Here is a 27,911-nt window from a genome sequence, read left to right on the forward strand (position 1 = left end):
TGCTGAACAGTGGGTTCCGTGGCAGTGAGACTGGAAGATCCTGTGGGCAGCCAATGGCGATACTCCTCTGCTCCTGGAAAGCACATTGTTCGTGTTGCTTGTGATGTGGTGGGGGAGGGGGTGGGTATGGGTGTGGGGGGGGGGGGGGGGGGGTGCGATAAATCCTACCCCACACCCTTTGACCAAGCATCTGGTCACTCCTCCGAGTCACTTCTCTTTTGCCTCTGCAACCAATTTTGGCCAATCACACCTCTCCGATGTGCCTTGGGACACCATTAAATGAACTCTATTAACTTAAGTTATTGTTGCGAAAGTATAACTTAAAACTTTGAGTATGAACAGCAACAAATGCTTAATGCAGCCACACAAGTACTTTATACAAAAAATGTGGTTCATATACATGATTAATATTTAAAAGTAGAAATACTCAGTGTTCAGTATGAATTAATTCTTACTGGAGTGTTGAACAATAAACAAATTGTATGAACAATGATTACCCAAATTCACCATTTTGCAAAATAAATGGAGTCCGAGAGTATGTAGGAAATAACTGTTCCTGCTGTTGGAAGCATTTGGAACAATGGGGAACAGGTTTAAGATTATTGGTAAAAGAAGCAATGCGAACATGAGGAAAATGTTCTTCACGCAGTGAGTGGTTAGTATCTGGAATGCGCTCCCTGAGTGTGCGGTGGTGGCAGGTTCAATCGAGGTATTCAAGAAGGAACTGGATCATGATCTCATAAGGTAGAATGTGCAGGGTTACCGGGAGAAGGCGTGGGAATGGCATGAGGTGAATAGCTTTTGCAGCGAGCTAGCACAGACACGATAGGCCAAATGTACCTCCTTCTGTGCTGTCACAATTCACTGAAACATGCTTGATATTTTAAGTTTAAAGCAAGCTTTGATGTGATGCTCTGTGACCTCCTTGAAGAGATAAGGTACGCCTAGTAGCTAAAAGCAATTACTTGACGAGGTTCGCTGTTTGTTTCCTTGGCTTGCATTCAATCGTTTATCTGGATCTTCAGGCAAAGAGATGAATTCTCAGAGATATGCCAGGTTGGGCCTCACCCATCGGAGTGATTTAAAATATGAAAGCCAAAATAACCTGGAATAGGTAGGTAGGCTAGAAGCAAAAATGTGACAGCTCTCGGGTAAACTTTCACTGTTTAATAAATCATCGATATCTTGCAATGTCATTTTTGTTTGATAATTTCTAAATATTCCTTTCATGGACCGTTTGAAATGCTTTTCTTTAGTAAGAAAAGAATAAATACGTGTGAGGTGAACCTCTCTTACTTGAGACAAAGCATACTTTAAAAGGTACCCTTCTTCCAATCATTTTTAATTTAATGTTGTGATGATATCGTGATAATTTCAGTAATAATATAGGTTTCCATCCTATCATCCCCAGACTAATATTTTGGTGGCAAGAAAGCAGGCAGAGAGAGGCACAGATTCCTTGTCCATGCACATTGTTTAAGGAGCATATTTGTGAGGATGTACTGTGTTCTACCCTTTACAAAATCAAATAAAAATATGGAAGGGTGGGATCCTTGATTGCCTCACTTGGGGTGGTATTGAGTAAATCATGTACATACTTGTCATGTATTGCACTACAGAATACCATAAAACCTGATTACATTGGTTATGCCTGCCTGGTTGCTTTGAAATGCTAATGATAGCAAAGCAGGTACCTCGGGGAGCTCGTAAGTCCTTCAGCTGGCCTTGGCAACCTCTGTATGCCTGTCTTATAGTAAATTATTGTTACTAGTGACCAGGAGGAGAACCTGCGAGGATTTAAATTTATCTGATGGCGCCACTTGAAAGTACAAGTCCCAGTCTTATTTTGCCTTGCCCCCAACTAGAGACTACTGAATTACATGCCGCATCTTGTGTTGTGTGTACATGACATTCTATCCCCTGACAGACTAAAACCTCATTTAGTGAAATTATTGTTTCCCGCACTGCAGGGATTCTCTGATTAATTTCTATTTTTCAGTTGTAAGAAAGATTGTTTACGCTCCTGATCGTGATTTTCTTTTTCAATGCTTGGAAGCAAACATCAGAATTTGCTTTTACGTCTTGTCTATTTTGCTGAGGTAAATAATGTGAAATAATTGCCCATTGATGCATCTCGGGTATTAAAATTAATTTTGTTCTGATCGCATCTTACTAGCTCTCTTGCATTTCCTGAAACGAAATAGACACGTTGCAATGTTGTGACTGGGGGCAAGGAATGAGTGTTTGTGCCTCAGGTTGTGTCATTGAGCACAATTGTAATGTTACCCTCCCTGCAAATCTAGGTAAGTGGGCAGTTAACTGCCCTCAGGAGAGCCAACCGAATCCCACTGATCCAGCTTTTCATCCCTCTGGCTTCCACGCGCTAAGCCACCCTCTCAATGCCGGCGGTGTCCTTTGAGCATGTGGTTGGTGGTGTTGTTTGGCCCCAGTTAAGATTGTAACTCGACCTGAATGAGTAGGTTGCTGCAACTTTCCTGTCCGGCTGAAGAGTGTTGGGATCTTCCATGGAAATGAGGAGGCCCAAACAGTCCAGCATTTTCCCTTCCTTTGCGTAGCCGCAGGCAGAGCTTGAGTTCTCCTCGGGATCCCAGAATGAAAGCCGGAGCCTCTTCTCCCCAGCAAGCATCCTTTTGCCAGACTATCCTGAAACCATCTTCCCCACACTTAACCCATACTGGCAGCTGGCCAAGAGCCATCTGATGATCCAGAGATCACTTTCCCCCAAGAATTGGACTGGTGGCAACATGATAACATCAGGGAATTAAAGTAACCCAGGCCTTTTTCTCCCCGAGGGAGCACGTTGATTGTTCTCCCCGTGGGACTTTTATATTACAAGCTTCCCCGCTAGTGGGTGGAGGTCTGCCCAGCTGTGGCACGTAAACACATCCTTTAAAAGCCGGCCTGGACTGGGACTGGCACTTTCGGACATCCCAATTGTGACCTTTGAGTCATAAGCTGCATTGCAGCCTTTACTTTACGTTAACTAAATTAATGTTACTCAACTTACCTTCTTGGGCTTCCTGAGGTTCCCACCCTGCCCCCATATTGCCCGAAAGCCACTTAAAGCTAAAATCTAGGCCGCTGCTGTGTTCATTTTAAATCTGTTGGGTGGTGAAATACAACAGAGCCTCATGAATACATTTTCAGCCCTTCGCCCCTGAACATGTTGCTTATTGGGATAGTTTAACCAGTGCCATCAGCGTTCCTTTCACCATACGCGAGACAGGACTGTACCAGCTTTCTCAGTCGTGAGAGATCATCACAGCTGAGTCTGACCCTGTCCTTGTGTGTGCATACTTTCCAATGTGGTCTTCCTCAATAGTTTTCAGGAGTGGGCACCATGGCTGACTTTGGTTTTCATAACCTCTTGCTAGCCTAACTGAGGCCAAGTGTACGGCCTTGTTATTTTATTGGGAGCAGGTTTTACATTAAGTGACTGCCTGCAATCTCCCCTGAGGTAACTGCACCCTTTGAAAAATATTCAGATTTTAGTCACTTTTGTGTCGTTCATTTTAACAGTATTCTTGCATAAACATCCAAAATACATGCCTGAAATCCATGTTTGGAACCAATTTGTTCAATGAGACAATGCTGGATGCTTTCACACGTTCTATTCCTATGTAGTTGACCCTTGTAGCAAAAGAATAACTTGTTAAGTTTCTGAACCTATTAGCGATTAACTTGGCTTCCCAATAAATAAAGACCTGACAGGTTCTCGAGGACACTGACATGTATTTTGTGGCAAGGGGCCTCTGTTTCGCACATCCAGCTGCTGCACCATGGATAACCCTGGTTGGAGGGATTTTTTTCTTGATTGCTCTCAGGCATGGAAGAGGAAATTCCCACTTTTTCCTGAAATTGGTCACAGCTTTATCTTCCCCCCTCTTCTGCCTCTTCCCAGGAGCTATCATCACTAGCAAGTGGAGGTGAATGATATGCAAGATTGCACTGTTTTAAGGAATGGTCTCCCTTCGGCCTTCCTACTTTGTTTGGTGGTTAATTTTCCAGCTCTGCATCCCTGTTGGCAGGGCTTTCTTGCAGGTGGTACGTATCAGACCATATTCAGGTGGCAGCTGTTCCTGACTTCCCAAGCGTGTATTGAAATGGTCAGAAAACCCCTGTACAGTGGTGAGCTCAAATGTCTACTGCAACCAGTCAGGCTTCAATGGTAAAGCTGAAAAACATGATGTGGAGATGCCGGCGTTGGACTGGGGTGAGCACAGTAAGAAGTCTTACAACACCAGGTTAAAGTCCAACAGGTTTGTTTCAAACACGAGCTTTCGGAGCACAGCTCCTTCTTCAGGTGAATGGAAAGGCTTGTTCCAGAAATGTTTATATAGACACAGTCAGAGATGCCCCGGAATGCGAGCACCTGCAGGCAATCAAATCATCAAAGATGCAGAGAGAGAGGTAACTCCAGGTTAAAGAGGTGTGAATTGTCCCAAGCCAGTTCAGTCGGTAGGCCTCTGCAAGTCCAGGCTTGTAGGTGGGGGCCGAATGTAATGCGACATGAATCCCAGATCCCGGTTGAGTCCGCATTCATGCGTGCGGAACTTAGCTATAAGTTTTTGCTCAGCAATTTTGCGTTGTCGCGTCTCCTGAAGGCCTCCTTGTAGAATGCTGACCCGGAGATCAGAGGCTGAATGTCCTTGACTGCTGAAGTGTTCCCCAACTGGAAGGGAACAGTCCTGCCTGTTGATAGTCGCACGATGCCCATTTATTCGTTGTCGCAGTGTCTGCATGGTCTCGCCAATGTACCACGCTTCGGGACATCCTTTCCTGCAGCGTATGAGGTAGACTACATTGGTCGAGTCGCACGAGTATGCGCCGCGTACCTGGTGGGTGGTGTTTCCACGTGTAATGGTGGTGTCCATGTCGATGATCTGGCATGTCTTGCAGAGATTACCCTGGCAGGGTTTTGTGGTGTTGTGGTTGCTGTTCTGAAGGCTGGGTAATTTGCTGCAAACAATGGTTTGTTTGAGGTTGCGCGGTTGTTTGAAGGCCAGTAGTGGGGGTGTGGGGATGACCTTGGCAAGATGTCCATCCTCGCTGATGATGTGTTGGAGGCTGCGAAGAAGATGTCGTAGTTTCTCCGCCCCAGGAAAGTACTGGACGACGAAGGGTACTCTGTCAGTGGTGTCCCGTGTTTGTCTTCTGAGGAGGTCGGTGCGGTTTTTTGCTGTGGCGCGGTGGAACTGTCGATCAATGAGTCGAGCGCCATATCCCGTTCGTACGAGGGCATCTTTCAGCATCTGTAGGTGTCTGTTGCGCTCCTCCTTGTCTGAGCAGATCCTGTGTATACGGAGGGCTTGTCCATAGGGGATGGCTTCTTTAATGTGTTTCGGGTGAAAGCTGGAGAAGTGGAGCATCGTGAGATTATCTGTGGGCTTGCGGTAAAGCGAGGTGCTGAGGTGACCGTCCTTGATGGAGACGAGTGTGTCCAAGAATGGAACTGAATTTGGAGAATAGTCCATGGTGAGTTTGATGGTGGGATGGAACTTATTGATGTCATCGTGTAGTCGTTTCAGTGATGTCTCGCCGTGGGTCCAAAGGAAAAAAATGTCATCGATGTATCTGGTGTATAGCATCGGTTGAAAGTCCTGTGTGGTGAGGAAGTCCTGTTCAAACTTGTGCATGAAGATGTTGGCATATTGAGGTGCAAATTTGGTCCCCATGGCTGTTCCGTGCGTCTGGATGAAGAATTTGTTGTCGAAGGTGAAGACGTTGTGGTCTAGAATGAAACGGATGAGTTGCAGAATTGCGTCTGGAGATTGGCAGTTGTCGGTGTTGAGGACTGAGGCTGTTGCAGCAATGCCGTCGTCATGGGGGATGCTGGTGTAGAGTGCCGAGACATCCATTGTGACGAGGAATGTTCCTGGTTCAACTGGTCCATGGGTGCTGAGTTTCTGTAGGAAGTCCGTCGTGTCGCGACAGAAGCTGGGTGTACCTTGAGGTACACCCAGCTTCTGTCGCGACACGACGGACTTCCTACAGAAACTCAGCACCCATGGACCAGTTGAACCAGGAACATTCCTCGTCACAATGGATGTCTCGGCACTCTACACCAGCATCCCCCATGACGACGGCATTGCTGCAACAGCCTCAGTCCTCAACACCGACAACTGCCAATCTCCAGACGCAATTCTGCAACTCATCCGTTTCATTCTAGACCACAACGTCTTCACCTTCGACAACAAATTCTTCATCCAGACGCACGGAACAGCCATGGGGACCAAATTTGCACCTCAATATGCCAACATCTTCATGCACAAGTTTGAACAGGACTTCCTCACCACACAGGACTTTCAACCGATGCTATACACCAGATACATCGATGACATTTTTTTCCTTTGGACCCACGGCGAGACATCACTGAAACGACTACACGATGACATCAATAAGTTCCATCCCACCATCAAACTCACCATGGACTATTCTCCAAATTCAGTTCCATTCTTGGACACACTCGTCTCCATCAAGGACGGTCACCTCAGCACCTCGCTTTACCGCAAGCCCACAGATAATCTCACGATGCTCCACTTCTCCAGCTTTCACCCGAAACACATTAAAGAAGCCATCCCCTATGGACAAGCCCTCCGTATACACAGGATCTGCTCAGACAAGGAGGAGCGCAACAGACACCTACAGATGCTGAAAGATGCCCTCGTACGAACGGGATATGGCGCTCGACTCATTGATCGACAGTTCCACCGCGCCACAGCAAAAAACCGCACCGACCTCCTCAGAAGACAAACACGGGACACCACTGACAGAGTACCCTTCGTCGTCCAGTACTTTCCTGGGGCGGAGAAACTACGACATCTTCTTCGCAGCCTCCAACACATCATCAGCGAGGATGGACATCTTGCCAAGGTCATCCCCACACCCCCACTACTGGCCTTCAAACAACCGCGCAACCTCAAACAAACCATTGTTTGCAGCAAATTACCCAGCCTTCAGAACAGCAACCACAACACCACAAAACCCTGCCAGGGTAATCTCTGCAAGACATGCCAGATCATCGACATGGACACCACCATTACACGTGGAAACACCACCCACCAGGTACGCGGCGCATACTCGTGCGACTCGACCAATGTAGTCTACCTCATACGCTGCAGGAAAGGATGTCCCGAAGCGTGGTACATTGGCGAGACCATGCAGACACTGCGACAACGAATAAATGGGCATCGTGCGACTATCAACAGGCAGGACTGTTCCCTTCCAGTTGGGGAACACTTCAGCAGTCAAGGACATTCAGCCTCTGATCTCCGGGTCAGCATTCTACAAGGAGGCCTTCAGGAGACGCGACAACGCAAAATTGCTGAGCAAAAACTTATAGCTAAGTTCCGCACGCATGAATGCGGACTCAACCGGGATCTGGGATTCATGTCGCATTACATTCGGCCCCCACCTACAAGCCTGGACTTGCAGAGGCCTACCGACTGAACTGGCTTGGGACAATTCACACCTCTTTAACCTGGAGTTACCTCTCTCTCTGCATCTTTGATGATTTGATTGCCTGCAGGTGCTCGCATTCCGGGGCATCTCTGACTGTGTCTATATAAACATTTCTGGAACAAGCCTTTCCATTCACCTGAAGAAGGAGCCGTGCTCCGAAAGCTCGTGTTTGAAACAAACCTGTTGGACTTTAACCTGGTGTTGTAAGACTTCTTACAAAGCTGAAAAAGATATTGCTGCGTTAGGCAACATGGGTATGGTCACAAACTGCACTGTAAACGGTAACTCTGACTTGACATTCCTGAAAATCCCATCTTAATCAATAAGAAATTCCTCACTGACAAACACGATGTACACATTGTAAAACCTGTTGGACCTCTCAGCATTGTTGTCAGCAATGGTTGTCAGAAGCAAAATTTTAAAATATCGGTTTATTTTGTGCATTTAATGATTGACAGGGGAACAAAGTCATGTCAGCCAAATGAGTCTGAACATGAAACCAACACAGTTTCTGTTTCAGTTGATCAGTTGATAATATGAAATGAAAATCACTTATTGTCACAAGTAGGCTTCAAATGAAGTTACTGTGAAAAGCCCCTAGTCGCTACATTCCGGCGCCTGTTCGGGGAGGCTAGTACGGGAATTGAACCGTGCTGCTGGCCTGCCTTGGTCTGCTTTAAAAGCCAGGTATTTAACCCAGTGTGCTAAGTATTGTTGTCGGCAGAGCACTTCTCAATCACACCTGGTCACAGGGAATTCCAGATCCAAGCAGAACACTGCCATCTCACTTATCGGAGAGCGCGGCACCATGTTTACTTTTGGATTAACAGCGCGGCTGTGAATTGATGCTCCCACACACCTTGTCCTCTGAATCTGAGCTCTTGCTTATCCTCAACACACTGTGGGACCAAAAACGCTCCTTTCTGCCATCGCTGCACCAACTTCTGGTTGTTCCAAAGTTATGGTTTAGAATGTGTTTTTCAATTTATTACAAGATGTACTGAAGAAGAATTTCTTCTAGGCGCCAGCAGTTCCGCTTGAATAAAACAATGATTATTAATCCTTCTATTACCAAGAATATTGAATACAGTTGCCAAAGAGATCTGCATTGTCAGTTACATGTTACAACAAGGATGAATCAAATGCAGACTGCAGACAGTGTACGTAACAAACAATAAAACATCATCAGTGATTCTGAGGCTTTAATCTCATCTTTAGTTCCAATGGTGATAATAAACTTCTGTTCTATGGCCTTTACATTGTGAACAGCTCTGTTGAAAGACAGTCATTTAATTACCCCTTAGTTATCTATATAATATCACACCCCCCCCCCCCCCCCCCCCCCCCCCCCAATCCAGTACCCATTATTTTCCACATAATTACTCTCAGGTATCCATTATTGTTTGTGCACTCACTGCCAGCGATATCCATACAGTCCATATTCTCCATACAACTGCACCAGACATAATTTTGCATTCAATTTTGTTTTAAATCCAATTAACAATGCTTAGAGGAGCATTTCCTAAAGCATGTGCTTTAGGGCAAAAAATGTGGATGAGGATTAAATTCACAACACTGTTCCAGCTGGCATTGTCATTGTTCATCTTTTACTACTGAAGTAAGTAGCTGAAATGTCTGCCTCATTTTTTTGTAGTTTTTGGGTGGCTGGTGAGACCCATTTTTCCTCGGAGTGAAGGTCGACAGGTCAATCCTGGATTCACCGGGTTGGGAATCTTGATTTTTCAAGTGAAAGAATTTGGTGTTTATGTTCAGCATCAGCAATGTGATGGGCCTAGTGGTGGGAAGTTTCCCGATGTGTTTTACCTTATCTTAAGCAAGTGATTCCACAAAAGAAGGTTTTATATGGGCTGGGAAAGCCCAGAGGGTGAAGAGGGTCCTTCTTGAGCAGGGACGTTGGGAGGGCGGACTGGCCCTTCCGAACTTTATTAATTACAACTGGGCGGCTAATATTGCGATGGCTAGGAAATGGGTAGTGGGGGAGGAGTCGGTGTGGGAGCGGCTAGAAGCTGCATCGTATAAAGGCGCCAGTCTGGAGGCACTGTTAAAGGCACCTCTGCCACTCTCGTCGGTTCGGATCTCCACAAGCCCAGTGGTAGTGGCAGCCCTGAGAGTATGGGGACAATGGAGGCAGCATATGAGACTGGAGGGGGCGTCGGTGTGGTCACCGATCTGTGACAATCACCGCTTCTCTCTGGGGGCGTGCTGGACGGAGGCTTTAGGCAGCGGGCAAGGATTGAGAGATTTGGGGACCTTTTCATTGAGTAAGGTTCCCGAGCCTGGAAGACATTTCCCGGGGAAAACGGACTTCGGTACCTGCAGGTACGGGACTTTGTCCGGAGGCAGGTTCCAAGCTTCCATCGCCTCTCTCTAAGCGGACTGCAGGATAACGTGATGTCAAAAACAGGGTTAGGGGAGGGGAGGGTCTCGGAAATATAGAAGGAACTGATGGAATGGGAAGGGGTCCCAATCGGTGAGGTGAGGAGGAAGTGGGAGGACGGGTTGTGGGGGGGATGGAGTTGGAAGTTCGGCTATGGCAGAAGGCCCTGAAAAGAATCAATGCATCTTTGCGCAGGCTTAGCCTGATCCAGTTCAAAGTGATCCACAGGGCTCATATGATTGTGACCTGGATGAGTAGGTTTTTTGAGGAAGTGGAGGACAGAGGTGTGGGAGGTGCGGGGGAAGTCCCGCGAATCATGTACATATGTTTTGGGAATGACCGAGGCTGAGGGGATTTTGGCTGGGATTTGTAGATGTCATATCCTGGAAGGGAGGGTGACTCCGAGTCCAGAGTTGGCAATATTTGGAATGTCGGGAGATCCGGGAGCCCGGGGGGGGGGGGGGGGGGGGGGGGGAGGCTGATGTTTCGACCTTTGCATCCCTGGTAGCCCGGACACTGATTTTGCTGGGATGGAGGGACTTGGAGCCTCCAAAGTCGAGGGTGTGGGTCAGTGACATGGCAGAGTTGCTCAGGCCTTAAGGGGTTCAATCCAGGGGTTCACTCTGAGGTGGCAGCAGTTCATCGACTTCATTAAGGAAAACTGACCGTCAGCAGAAAGGGGGAGGGGGGCAAGGGGAGGGTGGAAGGGGAGGCATGGAAGTGGAGAATAAGGGCAGGAAATCTAATATCTGGGGAGCTCGGAGTTGGGGCGGGGGGGACGTTGGGGTATGTTACTATGGGGTTTTTGCGTGTGTTGGTCCGATCTGTTGTTTAGAATTTTAATAAGTTAAAATTATAAATGCCTCAATAAAATGATCCTAAACAAAAAGAAAAATAGTGGGCGTGTTTCTCCGCTGGGGGGATTCTCCGTTTTGCTGGTGCTTGGGGGTTTCCCGACGGCATGAGGCCACCCCACAATGGGAAACCCATTGACCGGCCGGCATAACGGAGAAACCTGCCGGCGGGTCGGGGCAGAAAATTGGCGCGGTGGGGCGGTGCGGAGAATCCAGCCCTGTGTTTCCCAGGATGATTACTTTTAAGGGCCAGGATTCTCCGAGCTCGCGTTGGGTCGGAGAATCGCCGCGGGGGGGGGGGGGGGGGGGGGGGGGGGCGCGAATCCCGCCACACCACTCCGACGTCGGGCCGCCGATTCTCCAGCTCCATTATGCCAGCGCAGTGGCGCTGTCCGTCGGGTGTCATTGAAAGGACACCCCCCTCCCCCCCCAGCGAATGTACGCGCTCGACGGGCCATGTTCCTGCCGCGTTCCGCCGGTATTATTTGCGTATTGTCCGACCTGACGGGACCTTACCGTTGTGGCTGCGGGGCCCGTCCTGGTTGTGGGGATTGGGGGGGGGGGTGTGGGTAGCTGACTCCGGGGGGGGGGGCCTCCACGGTAGCCAGGCCCGCGATTGGGGGGGCCTCCACGGTGGCCTGGCACGCGATTGGGGGAAATCGATCAGCGGGCGGGCTCATTCCGTGGGGGAGCTATGTTCCTCCGTGCCGGGCCGCTGTAGGGCTCTGCCATATTGCCTGGGGGCCAGTGCGGAGACGGCCGTGTCGCGTATTCGAGGACCCGCGCCGGCGGTGGCCGGCCAGCTTCCGGGGCCCGAGTAGTGCACAAAACTCCGGCGCCGTTCTAGCCCCCTAGGAAGGGGTGAATGCCTGGGCCTGGAGGCCTGTTGACGCCGGCATCGCTCACGCCGGTTTTGACGCTGGCGTCAACACTTGGCTGGGATTTTGGAGAGGCCTGGCCTAGGTCTTATGTTTTTACTGAAGCGGTCATTTGGAACATCCAGTTTGTATTTTGATCGATAAACAGTGGTTCCCGTGTAAAACCCTGCAGTAGATTGTGAATGGAGATGATTGATTCCGAGGGTGAAAGGGTTGACATGAGGAGAGATTAAACAGTTTGATCTTATACTTGCTGTAGTTTAGAAGGATGAGAGGGGTTCTGATCGAGGTAAATAAAACACTAAAACAGATTGATAAAGTAAATTGTTGCTCGTTCTGGGTGAGTGTGCTTTACACTCAATTTGGCTCTGTTTCGTTCCTTAGCTCTAGAGTCGCCAAGTATCGTTAAGATACCGCCACAAGTTTCAAGTTCAAGTTCAGACCAATAACTCAATACACCAGTTAGTAAGTTCAAACAAGACACGTTTATTACAATACAGTTATCTACTAATTATGCATATAAAACTACAAGACTAGGCTAATCCTACCACTAACAGGCCAATACTTATCTGGAACAAGGGAACTGCCGGATCAGGGAACAACGGCCTCTTGCTTCGTAGCGTGCGTTGTATAACACTTACTTGATGGCGGTTGCTGACCAGGCCTCTCCTCTCCGTGGTCAAGTTCGAGAGCTGCTACAAAGGTGTTCTTGTTGGGAGGGCCGGCTGAGAGAGCTGGTCAAGGAGAGGCTGGCTAAGAGAGCGAGCTGGGGTCGGGGTCTCTGTCTTATACCTCTCCCAGGGTCTCGCACCCACCTGGGCGGATTCTCTATACACTCTCAATCGATTGGGTCTCTTCCCAATCGATTGATTTGAATTTCCCCAATAACGGGCTGTTCTTCGATCACTGGGCGGTTCTTGGGGCTTATTGTTTTGGATTTCTCTTGGCGCCGGGAAGTCTGGCATTCTATTCAATGTAGCGATTTGAGTTAACTTGTTTCCATTGTACCTGGGAATCACCGGGTATCGCCTCATTAGTATGCTAACTTGTTTTTTTCACAGTGCTGTCTGGTTTCTGCAGCAGTCAGAATACACAAGCGCTTCTGCAAGCTGCTTGCTTTTGCAACATGTCCATTTTCCCTGCATTCTTTGTAATCTTCCATTTTGTGTTGGGCAGTGGCCACCCCAGGTGGCTACCAAAAGGGAGACCAAATGTTCCCCCTTGTGTGGCAATCTAGAACGAGAGGTCACAGATATAGGGCGATGGCCCAAGTGAGGGATGGCGCCACCCACTCCGGCGTCCGGCCACCCGGAAGTTGGGAATCCTCCGCACTTCCTGGGGCTAGGCCGGCACCGGAGGGGTTGGCGCCACGCCAACCGGCATCGAAGGGCTGCCGTGGTCCCGTGCATGTGCAGAACTGCCAGCGTGTTCTTGCACAGTTGCAGAACCGCTGGCATGTTCCTGCGCATGCGCACAGGGGCTGGTTTAGCTTACTCAGCTAAATCGCTGGCTTTTAAAGCAGACCAAGCAGGCCAGCAGCACGGTTCGATTCCCGTATCAGCCTCCCCGGACAGGCGCCGGAATGTGGCGACTAGGGGCTTTTCACAGTAACTTCATTGAAGCCTACTCGTGACAAGCGATTTTCATTTCATTTTCATTTCATTTTCATTCTCTGCGCCGGCCATGGCAGAGCCCTACAGAGGCTAGTGCGGAGGGAAAGAGGGCCCCCATGGCACAGGCCCTCCCGCAGATCGGTGGGCCCCGATCGCAGGCCAGGCCACCGTGGGAGCCCAGATCCCCCTGCGCCCACACCCCCCCCCCCCCCCCCCCCCCCCCGAGGACCCCGCTAGACGGCCGACACGCCAGGTCTCGCCGTGATATGGACCATGTCCATTTCACACCGGCGGGACTATCTGAAAACAGGCGGCCGCTCGGCCCATCGGGGCCTGGAGAATTTCCGGGGGGCTGCTGCCAAAGGTCCCCGACCGGCGCGGCGGAAACCCTGTCCCCGCTCGAAAACCGCCGCCGGAGAATACGGCAGCTGGCATCGGAGCGGCAGGACAGGATTCATGCCGTCCCCCGGGGGTTCTCCAACCAGGCAGGTGGGTCGAAGAATCTGCCCTTAGGTTGAGAGGCGGTAGATTTAGAACTGAGGTGAGGAGGAACTACTTCTCGCAGAGGGTGGTGAATTTGTGGAACTTGCTGCCCCGTAGTGCGTGGAATCTGAGTCATTAAATGGTTTCAAGAAGGAGATGGGTATATTTCTAATTTTTTAAAATGGATTAAAGGGATATGCGGAAGGTGGATTTGAGACCAGGAAGAGATCAGCCTTGATCTGATTGAATGGTGGAACATGCTCGAACGGTTGAATTACCTTCAACTGCACATAATTCCTGTGTTCCTCCTATGTTCCTATGTGCGTTCTGGACATTGATTTTGCTTTGAAAACTGGAATAATGTCCTTGAAAAAGGAACTGCAGCCTTTGTATGCCTGAAAATAATTATGCTGGAAGAACTGTAAGGGGCTACAATTTCTAACCTAATTGTCAGCTATTTTATTAAGAAACTGGCAAAGGATAATGTTCATGGTATAGGACACAGCCACGGTTAAATATGTATAGCATTAATCGAAACAGACAGATGATCCTAATTTCAGTCCTGACTGTGATTACCTAGCCAATCTCAGATGAGCGACAGGATTCAAATGGCCTCATTGTTTCTGTGCCGTTACGCCCAGACCAGTACTGAACAGCAGCCTGGACACTGCCAGAGGTTAGGCCCTGCTGTCCTTGCCAAGTAGAGGGTCATGCGAAGGGGTTCCCGAGGGCCTCCCCACGTTTAGAGGGTGAGGGGTGACAAAAAAATCAATGGGGGCCTGAAAGGAGGGAGAAAGATTAGGGCTGACGGACAAAATGGCACCCCGATCTGCGAGGAGTCTTGGCCACCAGCAGGAAATCCCACTGAGTGGCCTCGACATCTCCCCTATGCCAAAGGAAAGGTACGGTGCCATTGGATAGTGGGATATTTCCTGGCACTGCAGTCCCCAAGAAACACCCCACTAAATGCAGATTTTAGCTTCAGTCTGACGAATTGCGCCCTATATTCACCCACACATACACATTTGTTTGGGGCATGGTGAGTTTCTTATCGATCAAGGTCACACTTTCTGTAGAGTGGATTCATCCGTGGGTCAGCACGGTAGCACAGTGGTTAGCACAGTTGCTTCACAGCTCCAGGGTCCCAGGTTCGATTCCCGGCTTGGGTTACTGTCCGTGCGGAATCTGCACATTCTCCCCGTGCCTGCGTGGGTTTCCTCCAGATGCTCCGGTTTCCTCCCACAGTCCAAAGAAGTGCAGGTTAGGTGGATTGGCCATGATAAATTGCCCTTAGTGTCCAAAAAGGTTGGCTGGGGTTACTGGGTTACAGGGATAAGGTGGCGGTGTGAGCTTCGGTAGGTACCCTTTCCAAGGACCGGTGCAGACCCGATGGGCCGAATGGCCTCCTGTACTGTAAATTCTATGAAATTCGTCAGCGAGACCTGTTCCTCTGACATTGGTTCGCAATTCTGAAAGGCTGTCCCGATCTCAAAGTGAGCTTGACGGTCCCCCCACCCATGGGCAATGTGACCCTCTGCAGACATGGGCAACACACCCAACCCACAACCTGTGAGAAAAAAGTTACCGTGAGCCCCCCCCCCCCATCATCAGGAATGAGGGTGACCATCCCCCACACCCAATAGTCCTTGTGGGCATCAGAGCAAGTGAGCATACCCTGCTTATGGGGTCACCGAGGGCCACCCCACCTTTAGGGTCACCCCCCCCCCCCCTTTTCAGGAACACCCTCTTCACCCCACTAACCTTGCTGATGACGCATCCCTTGGCAGTGCCAGCCTAGCTACCCCCGGAACTGCCCAGGTTCCAGGTTGGCACTGCCAGGGTGCCCCGGTGCCAAGGCACTACTCTGCCCACATCCACCCTATGGCCTCCGAGACCCTTGCCTTAGCCATTATGCCTGGTCTCCGCCTGGGAAACAAGTACTATAGCGGGATTCGAACCTAGGTCCCCAGAGCATGACTCTGGATTGTGAGTCCAGTGACAATATCGCTATGCCACTGCCTTCCCCCATGTAGGATGCCAGTATGCACACAGCAATTGCCCCAAAAAACAGCAATGAAATAAATGAGAAGGTAATTTTTGTTCAGGTATTGGTTGAATGTTGGCTGGGATGCTATCTTGGAAATCTCCCCAGTTCTTCTGCAGTTTGTCCCATGGGAACTGTTGCCTGAGAAAGCAGGCCTCAGTTTAGGCCTCATCTGAAGAATGACATGTCCCACAGGGCTTCACTGCTCTAAGTGCCAGCATAGAATATGAGCTCAAATCTCTGGTGTGATCTAAATGCTAAAGACTTTCTGATTCAGAGCACAGGCAGATGCGAGTTCTCAGCTTGCTTTTAACAAAACAAATAGGCTGTGGCTTGGGGGAGAGGCGCTCCTTGAGTTGGTACAAGCACTGTATCCGCTTTACTTGCATTGTTCAGCTGTGTTGAGGTCAGTGAACAGGAGGGGGTTGGTGCAATCAAAGCCATTTGGGGAGGGGGATGAACTATAGATGACAGTGAGCCACCTTTTAAATTTATTTTTCCCCAACATTGTTTTTCATATTCAGGGGCAATTTAGCGTGCCAATCCACCTACCCTGCACATCTTTGTGTTGTGGGGTGACACCCACACAGACATGGGTAGAATGTGCAAACTCCACACCGGCAGTGACCCGGGGCCGGGATCGAACCCAGATCCTCAGCGCCCTGTGGCAGCAGTGCAAACCACTGCGCCACCGTGATGTCCGGTGAACCACCGTTTTAATGTGAAACCAGAGGGAATACCCCTGTCCTGCTGGCTCAACATAAGGCTTTTTTCTAAACACAAAATTAACGTTTTGTTGGCAGTCTCCAATGGTCCCTTTTAAGGATGAGTGGTTAGGCCTCATTTAGTTCAGGTAGGCCTTGGAGTTGGTTTGCACTGAATGCAGCACATTTCTGGTATGGGCTCTAAAATCTGCATGAGATCCCATATTTGCATATTCAAGGTCCATGTTTAAGATCATCATGAAGGATACGCTCCATTGCCAAAAACTATAAGGTATCAGATATATTTGGTAATTGAGAAGTTGATTCCTTAGCTTGGACCTTCATCATTTTATGCCAACTCGGCATAATAAGCTACTCCTGGGATATCTGTCCATAAAGCAATGTCACAAATTAAAACTCAAATGGTATGCTTTAACACAGCCAGGAGTGCGTAAAAGCCAATAAGATGTATTTGGACTCAGTTGGAAATACTTTCACCTCTAGGTCAGAAGGCTATATGTTCAAACCCCACATTAGAACCATAATCACATAATCTAGATTGACACTCCAGAGAAGTACTGAGGGAGTCCCTCGTCTTCAGAGAGGTATCTTTCAAATGAGATGTTAAATCCAGGCCCATCTGCCTTTCATGTGAATAATAAAGATCCCATGGCTTTTTTCAAAGGAAAGCAGGGAGTTTGCTTGGTGGCCCAGTCAATGCTTCTCAATTGATTACTCCCATAATTTATTTAATTGCTGAGCCTGCAGCATTAACCTAACAGCAGACGCAATGCTCTAAAATAATGAATTGCGCAAGATGAGTTGATGTTATAATAAAGAGCATTATAAATACAGGTATTTCTCATTGCTTTCTTCTAATTGATTGCCATAAATCTAAGCAGCACTTTAGTTGTATACCTGCCAAGTAAGTATATCCTGTCATTTCATTGGAGGTGTATAGAGAGGCATAGTTCATTTTCCGTAACATTTTTATTTGACAAAACTGCGCTGCATGAGTTATTGGGTTTTCGCACCTGTTCCATTATACAAAGGTATTGGCAAGTCTTAAGAATCTTTTTGAAGAAAGTTTTAATTCTCCTTATTCAAATAATTTAATATTGGTATTGACTACTTATCAAATGTGGGCACTACTACTGTCTCGGCTATGCAAATGGAAGGATGTGATCTGTGGGTTTTCACCACGCAAGGCGTTTTGTTTGAATTATAAATATTGACTTTAGAAACACTTGCAATGGTCTGAAGCAGGATGCATTGTCCACTGCTGATATGTGCTGTAGTGCTTTCCTCTATCCCTTTCAGAAAGTGGTTGACAGAACATAACACACCAAAGCAAACACACAGTCAAAGTTTTCCCTCTGACCTGCTGGTAATGTAATCTAACTGCAGACAGGAATGGAACCAATTACAGGGGTCAACGGCGTGCCTGCATTAAGCCTTGCCCTGCTCACAAAGGGTTTTATAATTTGGGAGAATCAAGCTTTTATTAGGTGCACTGAGCTGGAAGGGAAAATATTTATAATAACGTTCTCCCCCATCAGGAAGCCGAAACCTTTTGTGTCCTCATCTGGTGATGGTAAAGAAAACATGTCCCCACATTAATCATCTCAGACAAATGAGCAATTGTATCCTTTGCTTCATGAATTTGTCAGTTAATTTTACGGGCATGGCGGCAAAGCAAAGGCCACAGTGTTATAATAGTATGAGCCTGAAGCAGCGGTGGATGAAGAGCTGAGGGAAAGGCATGCTGTGGTAGCCCACTGGGGCAAAGGTTCTGCTCGTAAAGGCTAAGTGGATTTGACATTTTCCTACCTCAACCGAGGAAAAAAATGTTATGAATCGAATTATTCGGAACCGTGCCCTCAGGAAATCTTGGAAGCAAAAAAGCTTTAAAGATGACCGACAGTTTTACTGCAATTTAACTGGGCTGAGTGGTGCAGCTGTTTTAGACTTCTTCCCTTCCAGTAACACCCCCCCCCCCCCCCCCCCCCCCCCCCCCCCCCCCCCCCAACCACCACCACAACCAACCCCGACTCGCCGTCTGCCCAACATCCTATCTGCCTTATTTGACGTGCTGCCAAAGAACGAGAAGTCACTGGCAGAGTTGTCAGTCAATTGCCAAAGAGAATCGGCTCGGTGGGTTTGATGTGCAGTTGAATGAAACTGAATCTTTTGTCCTGTGGCTAACGCAGGGGAACCTCATCTGCTGTAAGATGGATGTCTTAAATCTAATTTTGTTTTTGAAAGCTGAGTGGGTGTCAGGGAGACAGACCGTGAAAACTGTAAGCTTGTCCAAATACGTCCCAAACTGGTGAACAAATCCAAACCGGCTGCCCTCCTACCAAGTGGAGCTGCTCTCAAGAAAACCTGTTGCTTTGTTTTCAGGTACATACTGCCACGGAAAAAGGCATCCCATTGGACATCTGTATGCTCAAGCCCAGGGGCAGCAATGGAAGCTCGGCCTGCATCGGCCTGGCTCCTGCTGCTGAGCCTAATTTCTGACTGTCTAAAGCTGGTCCAGCCTCGGGAGTTCACAGTGAAAGATATCATCTACCTCCATCCTTCAAGTAAGATAAGCAGAATTGCGTTTGTTTTTTATCCTATGTCTAATCTTACAGGAGTGGGCGAATAGCAGGATGGCATTTTAATTTCGAAGACATGAGCATTGCACATTATATATATTTGATCAAATAATTGTTATTTTCAGTGTTCCGTACTAACATCTGCAAATGTTGACTAGAGATAACCTCACTTGGAATGGGAAAAATCCGGTCGGAGGATAATTTTGAGCATGCAACGACAAGCCTAGATGGGTGGTAGTTAGTTCGTTGTTCGCAGATCACAAGGTGTTCTTGTTTATTTCTCACAAGTTTGTTTTTGATCGTTTCCATGTTGTTTGGACAGGTTAACTTGTTTATTTGTCCATTCTTTAAGCCAAGGAGCATTTCTACATTTAAAGTGCTCTTTCAGTTCGGCAGCCTTTGATGAAATTATATTAATGATAGAACTGATCCTATTTGTGTGTAAACTTATCTATGTTGCTAAATTATGAGGTAAACAGGGACCGGCAGCTTCCATTTTGGAGAACGGTAAGTGTTGAGCACCTTTTTGTAGTCCATAGGGCCAGCTTTCTTTTTTTCTACGTTCCACTGACCTCTGCTTTTTTGCAAATTGGGCTCTTTCTCCCTCAACATTTGTACTCCAGAAATGACTGCACTGTCCCACCAATATTCCCCGATTCCAGAGAACTTGATGTTCTAGTTGCATTCCTGAAAAGTGCAACTTTAAGCGAAACAGCACTGAGCGAATCAAATTTTCCACAAGAGTTGATGTTTTAAACCGGGGTTCAGTTCTTTTAGCTATTCATCATCGAAAAAAAATTACAAGTTGCAATACTGTATATTCCTAAATGTTATAAGTTTAAAAAAAATTATAAATGTGAAATAAATATAAGTGTAAATAACACAACAATCACCGGTGATGGTTATGGAGCTTGTCCACTTATCTGAGTGATCGGGCGCCATTGGCTGTTACCAACTTTCTGCAAATAGTGGAGGGGGTGTGGCCCTAGGCCTAGACAGCATGTGGGATTCCTTTTCCAGCATGGATTTCAAGTTTGAGCTGGTGGAAAGAGGTATTCTGAAGGGTGTGGATGGAAGAGAGCGGCCAGGATGCAGAGGGATCATAGAATCATAAAATTTACAGTACAGAAGGAGGCCATTCAGTCTATCGAGTCTGCACCGGCCCTTGGAAAGAGCACCCGACTTAAGCCCACAGCTCCACCCTATCCCCGTAACCCAGTAACCCCATTGATGCGCGATCAAAAACTACTGAAACGAGGGAGTAGTCCGAATTGAAGGCTTTAATATACAAGATGATTCCCCAGCAGCTCAAGTACAGAAAGAAGGATGGACGCTGGGAAACACTGGTTCTTAGTACCCCGCCTCATTGGGCGGAGCTACCATACATCTTGACCAATGAAAAGGCAAACACTTGGGCCAATGATCAGCGCGCCTTCTCCAGCAATGGTAGTTCACATTCCCAGGTACCGTAGTACCTCTAGTCATACTACCACACCCACCTAACCTTTTCGGACATTAAGATCAATTTCGCGTGACCAATCAACTTAACCTGTACATCTTTGGACTGTGGGAGGAAACCGGAGCACCCGGAGGAAACTCATGCCCACACGGGGAGAACGGGCAGAATCCACACACAGTGACCCAAGCCGAGAATCGAACCTGGGACACTGGGGCTTCTGGGGGTGACTTGGGAATGAAATGTCGGATCTCCTCATAGGCAAAAGAGCTCTGTGAGCTGTGAAAGGCTATAGCAACACCCACTGCCTGCAACCGAGCCGAGCTGAGGGAAAGCAGGTAGGGCAGAAACCACTTCCTGATAAATCTACTGTGCCACCACCAATCTGCACCGCGTATCCGTAGCTGGTTATCAAGCTGAAGGGGCATTGAAAGGTGCTAGAGCAACCCAATCAGGTACCAGGATACCGGTTGGGAGCCATCTGAATCCATCAGGTCAAGCCAGTGAGAAGGGTGGGAATTAAGGGTTCTACTTGGAGGTGCATTGTCAGCTTATTTGCCGAGATAAATCTCAGACCTTCAACCTGAGATTTGGTGGTCACGAAATAAGAACTCTCTGGAAATGACGTTCTAACAAATGCTGGGATGTTAAAAGTATTTATATTCCCAATTTTATCTGTGACATTATAATGGTGCAACATTGGCCGAGTCAACATGAAATGAGGAATTAGCGCATAAGCCAGCGGTTATTTTTAAAGTTTTAAGTGTTTATTACCTGCTGCCATACTTGACCCCCTTCAATTGAGCAGCTAATTTGTCATTTGCCACTGGCAGTGTCTCTCTTGTTCTGTCAATTAAGAGATGTATTTCTTTCTGGTGTGACCAGTCTTGTGAACAGCTCACCCCGAGCGAATCCCCCGGCTTAGCAATAAAGACGCCTGCTGGTAAAATATACCCTTTGAGTCTAAAGAAACACTTAACAATGTGCGTCAGCCTTGGTCTTGAATTTTGAATGAGAATTCACAAATGTCCTGCATTGAAGCACTGAGTCAGCCCATTCATTGAATTATATGAATTGAGAAATGCTAAATTGATTGATTTTGTACTCTTTAAATATTAATACAAAGGGCCTTATTTCATTTTCATTGCTGCTGAAGAGAGATGTAAAAACATTTTACATTTTAAACTTTTCCTTTGTGTTTCATGAATGTGGTTCAGGGTCATCTGTGAGATTGTTATGGGATCATAGGGTACAGCACCGAAAAAGGTTGTTCAACCTATCATACCTGAGCTACTTTGACTTGAAAGTGGAAGCCAATCCATCCCACTACCCTGCCCCTTCCACAGAGCCTTGCAATTTTTTCCACTTCAAGTATTTCTCCAACTCCCTTTTTGGGGGTTACTATTAAATCTGCTTTCACCATCTTTTCAGGGAATACATTCCAAATCGTAACAACTTGGTCTCCTAAGACAAATCTCAAATCCGTTCTAGTTCTTTTTTGTCAATTGGCTTAAACCTGTGCCCTCTGGGTATCATTCCTTCTGACAGTGGAAAGATGTATCCCTAATACGCTGGCAAGACCCCCTCATCATTCTGAGAACATTCTTAGTTCAAATTGTCATTCAGGGTATTGCAGAGTTGAGCTCGTTTGGAGAGAACTTTTCTCCTCATTCATACATATGGACATGTGAATTGGGAGCAGGAGTAGGCCTTGCGGCCCCTTGAGCCTGCTCCGCCATCATGGCTGGTCTGATTGTGACTTGAACTCCACATTCTGCCTCAGTAACCGTAGATTCTTGAATAAGAAGGGTGTCAATCTACCCCTGTGACCTTGTCTCCACCACTCTCTGACGAAGAGAGTTCCAAAGTTTCATAATCCTCTGAGAAAATGTTTTTCCCCTGATCTCTGCCTTAAATGGCAGACCTCTCCTGTCCCCAAATTATAGCATCAATGCATAAATCAACTCTGATAAAGTACAAGGGAGAAGATGATATAAAAGAGATTACTTGATGCTAAAGCCTCGCATTTCTCTTTGTCCTTTGGGCATATATTAATCTAGTGTTATGTCCGATTTACTATGGGGAAGTATCCATCTCTTACACAGCACCTCATGGCAATGATGCAGTGCAGGTTGAGAGCTAAGTCACTGAGCTCAGATTAAAAACGTATCTCAATGCTGGTGCATTACACTAGCTTTTCTCTCCGGCCTGAAGAAGAATTCAGCTTAATCATTAGCTGGGAGTCAGTGGAGGAGGTGGGACTGCAGTGAAATTTCAGGATAAGGAACTGTATTTCAGGTGGAACCGGAATCATTCAGATTTTCTGCCCCGCCCACTATTTCCCCCCAAACAACTTCCCTGAAAAATACACTTGTGACCATACTGCATCGCAGACCAAGTTTGCAGCGTGTGTCTAGAATTATGCCTAGACGACATGACAATTCTGCTCATTTCATTCCAGGTGGCACTGCCTGGGCAATGTCAGGGGGCAGTTCCAGGTGGCAATGCCAGGAGGCTGTTCCAGGTGCCACTGTCTGGAGTCAACTGGAACACTGCCAGGGAGCAGCTCCAGGTGGCACTGTCTGGGCAATGACAGGGGGCAGTTCTAGGTGGCAACGCCAGGGGACTGTTCCAGGTTGCACTTCCTGGAGACTTCTCCAGGTGGCACTGCCTGGGCAACGCCAGGGGGCAGTGTCTGGGCATGACCCTCTCCCTCCTGAGTCAAGCATGCACCTGAACTCTGGCGGGTTCTATTCACCACGTGCACGCAGTGGAAGACCTGCCGTGATTCATGTTGGCAATCCCTCACTCCAACATGAATGGACAATCTAATGGGTGTGGGAGAGAAAACTCAGGCGTAAAAGCTGATAATTATCTCAAATGCATTTGCATCGAGATTCCCGTTATGCCATTGGTGGGCGGGCAGGAGCTGCGAAGGTCTGGGAACACACTAACAGATTCCAAAACAGCTTCTTCCCTGCTGTCACCAGACTCCTGAATGACCCTCTTATGGACTGAACTGATCTCTTCACACATGGATAGAGCAGGGCGAGGAATGATTGTTGCAGGTGCCGGGGTTTAGATATTTCAGTAAGCTCAGGGAAGGTGGTAAGAGAGGGGGAGGGGTGGCATTGTTAGTCAAGGACAGTATTACGGTGTGGCTGAGAGGACATTTCATGAGGACTCGAATACTGAGGTAGTATGGGCTGAGTTAAGAAACAGGAAAGGAGAGGTCACCCTGTTAGGGCTTTTCTATAGGCCTCCGAAAAGTTCCAGAGATGTAGAGGAAAGGATTGCAAAGATGATTCTGGATAGGAGCGAAAATAACAGGGTAGTTGTTATGGGGGACTTTAACTTTCCAAATATTGACTGGAAACACTATAGTTCGAGTACTTTAGATGGATCCGTTTTTGTCCAATGTGTGCAGGAGGGTTTCCTGATGCAGTATGTAGATAGACCAACAAGAGGCAAGGCCGTATTGGATTTGGTACTGGGTAATGAACCAGGACAGGTGTTAGATTTGGAGGTAGGTGAGCATTTTGGTGATAGTGACCACAATTCGATTATGTTTACTTTAGCGATGGAAAGGGATAGGTATAAACCGCAGGGCAAGAGTTATTGCTGGGGGAAAGGCAATTATGATGCGATGAGGCAAGACTTACGATGCATCGCCTGGAGAGGAAAACTGCAGGGGATGGACACAATGGAAATATGGAGCATGTTCAAGGAACAGCTACTGCGTGTCCTTGATAAGTATGTACCTGTTAGGCAGGGAGGAAGTGGTTGAGTGAGGGAACCATGGGTTACTAAAGCAGTTGAAACACTTGTCAAGAGGAAGAAGGAGGCTTTTGTGAAGATGAGACGTGATGGTTCAGTTGGGTCGCTTGAGAGTTACAAGTTAGCTAGGAAGGCTCTAAAGAGAGAGCTAAGAAGAGCCAAGCGAGGACATGAGAAGTCTTTGGCAGGTAGGATCAAGGATAACCCTAAAGCTTTCTATAGGTATGTCAGGAATAAAAGAATGACTAAGGTAAGATTAGGGCCAGTCAAGGACAGTAGTGGGAAGTTGTGCGTAGAATCCGAGGAGATAGCAGAGGTGCTAAATGAGTATTTCTCGTCAGTATTCACACAGGAAAAAGACAAAGTTGTCGAGGAGAATACTGAAATACAGGCTACTGAACTAGAAGGGCTTGAGGTTCATAAGGAGGAGGTGTTAGCGATTCTGGGAAGTGTGAAAATAGATAAGTCCCCTGGGCCGGATGAGATTTATCCTAGGATTCTCTGGGAAGCTAGGGAGGAGATTGCTGAGCCTTTGGCTTTGATCTTTAAGTCATCTTTGTCTACAGGAATAGTGCCAGAGGACTGGAGGATAGCAAATGTTGTCCCCTTGTACAAGAAGGGGAGTAGAGATAACCCCGGTAACTATAGACCAGTGAGCCTTACTTCTGTTGTGGGAAAAGTCTTTGAAAGGTTTATAAGAGATAGGATGTATAATCATCTGGAAAGGAATAATTTGATTAGAGATAGTCAACATGGTTTTGTGAAGGGTAGGTCATGCCTCACAAACCTCATTGAGTTCTTCGAGAAGGTGACCAAACAGGTGGATGAGGGTAAAGCAGTTGATGTGGTGTATATGGATTTCAGTAAAGCGTTTGATAAGGTTCCCCACAGTAGGCTATTGCAGAAAATACAGAGGCATGGGATTCAGGGTGATTTAGCAGTTTGGATCAGAAATTGGCTAGCTGATAGAAGACAAAGAGTGGTGGTAGATGGAAAATGCTCTGACTGGTGTCCAGTTACTAGTGGTGTGCCACAAGGATCTGTTTTGGGGCCGTTGCTGTTTGTCATTTTTATAAATGACCTGGAGGAGGGCGTAGAAGGATGGGTGAGTAAATTTGCAGATGACACTAAAGTCGGTGGAGTTGTGGACAGTGCAGAAGGATGTTACAAGTTACAGAGGGACATAGATAAGCTGCAGAGCTGGGCTGACAGGTGGCAAATGGAGTTTAATGCAGAAAAGGGTGAGGTGATTCATTTTGGAAGGAATAACAGGAAGGCAGAGTACTGGGCTAATGGTAAGATTCTTGGTAGTGTGGACGAGCAGAGAGATCTCGGTGTCCATGTCCATAGATCCCTGAAAGTTGCCACCCAGGTTGAGAGGATTGTTAAGAAGGCGTACGGTGTGTTAGCTTTTATTGGTAGAGAAATTGAGTTTCGGAGCCATGAGGTCATGTTGCAGTTGTACAAAACTCTGGTGTGGCCGCATTTGGAGTATTGTGTGCAGTTCTGGTCGCTACATTGTAGGAAGGATGTGGAAGCATTGGAAAGGGTACAGAGGAGATTTACAAGAATGTTGCCTGGTATGGAGGGAAGATCATATGAGGAAAGGCTGAAGGACTTTGTTGCACGTTTTACTATGGGCGTAAAACGCGTTTATTGGAGTGTATTAACACGCCTCCGAGTTCGACGTGTGCTTAACACTGCTAGGCTCTGTTCTATGTAATTATTTAGCTCTGGAGTCGCCAGTTGCCGTATAGGCAACGTCACAAGTATTCCAAGGTCAAATTCAAAGTAATAAAGACGATACACCGATTAGTCAAGTTCAAACGATCAATATTTATTATACAGTTATAATAAATACTCATGCACACACTAAGAGACTAAGCTACAACTAAACTTAAGCAAACAGAATACTTATCTAACAGGAACAGGCAAGGTCAGAGAACGAGGCCTTCGTCCTGGTTTTGTCTGCAGCCTTCAGCAAGCGTTCTGGTACTTGGGAGTCTAGTGGGCTTGGATCGCGTAGCGAGCGTTGAACTTACGGTTTCGGCGGCTGGTGCTCAACGGCTGGAGTCAGGATGCCAGGTGTCAGTCAGAGCCGGAGCACGGGTTTAACAGACCGGACAACACGAGGTCCCTATCTTTTATAGGGGTTCTGTTGTCCTTCCCTCTTCTCGGGCGGGCTCTACCTATTGGATCAATTTCTTATCGATACTGGATTAATTCCCCAATGCGAGGAGGTCTCCGTGATGGAGGGGGCGTTTCTTATGTCCTTTTGTTTGGAGGTTTCTGGTGCCTCGATGTCTGGGTCTTGATTGGAATGTGTCCATTCAGAACCAAATGTATCTATTGTGTGGGTGTTCAAGTCTGATGGCCTCATTAGCATGCAAAGCGTTTTGCCATTTGCACCTAACTAAGGTCTTTTCACCTGGGCCCAAACTGGTTTCTGCTGCTGCAGAAAGCAAACTGCTCTTTGCAGACTGCTGTTCTGGCTGAACTGTCTGTTTCCCAGCAGCCTTCCATTTTAGTTTGGCTCAGTGTCCATTTTGCGTGGCCAGCATGGCTACATTCCCTCCTTGTGATCCTCACAATCGTACTATTGTGAAGGATCACCTATGTACTTTGCCTCCTTGTGTTCTGACCTCTTGCCAGTTCCTGTTCTACTCTGTTCTAAACTATGGGAAGAAGAGAAAAAAAATTTTAACTAACATTTCTACTTGGCCCTATGTCAAAGGGACATGCATTACTACAATTGGGAACCTCTACCTATCACTATTAACCTTAACCTTAACTTAAACATTTCATCACTCTAAAATCTTAACCATTCACACCACAACATCACACTTCCCAACTCGGCAGTCGAGTATGGAACAATATAATACATGGCTGAATTTTTATTTACAGAGTGTTGTAATCAGTGAGGGGTTGAGGGGTTTGGTGGAATCCGAAGATGGGGGATTGCACTCTATAGATGGGTGAGGTGCTGGAACGAGAGGCTCTCCTCTTCCATTTCCTCAACCTGAGGGTCTGCACTAGGATGATGAGGATCGCGATCACCAACAGTGATTCGATTATGTAGGACATGGAGTACCACGTCATGAATTTAGTACACCAGGTCTGAACCTCGCTGATCAGAGCTGAGCACTGGGGGTTTGTTGTACTAACATTTACGGTGGGGGTTGTGGGGGAAACGTGTCTTGTTTCCACACATATACATATGACATTAAACAGTAATAAGTGGGCTTCCATCATTTTGCTGTTCTTCCTCTTTCTCTTCCTTCTTCCTCCGGTATTGACAATCCTGGCTTCGACCTCTGTCTCGTCCTTTGAAACCTTTGGGATCAAGCACAGTATCTGTCAATACACAGTTTAAGACCTTTACTTGTTAGTGCATCTGTCTTTCAAATCCCAATTGACCCTTTAAAATGACTGGCTAAGTCACACCCTGTGACTCCCCTCATTTTTTTTCAAAAAGCGAATTTAAAGACCAGCATACACCTAACAATCCTTCCTTCTGCGAGCCGTCTCGCAGGCTTTGCTGATTTACCATCCGAATGTTCCCGGATGTAAATAGCATGTGGGATGGTGGCCGAAGGGCTACCTAACGTAAAATGAAAACAAA

At 47.3% G+C, this 27,911-nt stretch overlaps 1 protein-coding gene across 6 annotated transcripts in view; it reads left to right on the forward strand.

The window, feature by feature from the left end:
- lypd6 (LY6/PLAUR domain containing 6) overlaps positions 1–27,911 on the forward strand; it is a 314,028-nt gene that overhangs the window by 233,580 nt on the left and 52,537 nt on the right. For 5 of the 6 annotated variants that reach the window (XM_038789990.1, XM_038789992.1, XM_038789994.1 and 2 more), the window contains one exon: positions 18,860–19,041. In XM_038789990.1, the coding sequence (XP_038645918.1) occupies positions 18,924–19,041 (118 nt within the window). In that variant the 5' untranslated portion in view covers positions 18,860–18,923. Of the gene's footprint in view, positions 1–18,590; positions 18,611–18,859; positions 19,042–27,911 lie in introns of those variants that run through there. The other variant, XM_038789993.1, reaches the window with a different exon arrangement.

Source organism: Scyliorhinus canicula, chromosome 2 (assembly GCF_902713615.1).
Source record: "Scyliorhinus canicula chromosome 2, sScyCan1.1, whole genome shotgun sequence".
In the NCBI taxonomy this organism is placed as follows: Eukaryota; Metazoa; Chordata; class Chondrichthyes; order Carcharhiniformes; family Scyliorhinidae; genus Scyliorhinus; species Scyliorhinus canicula.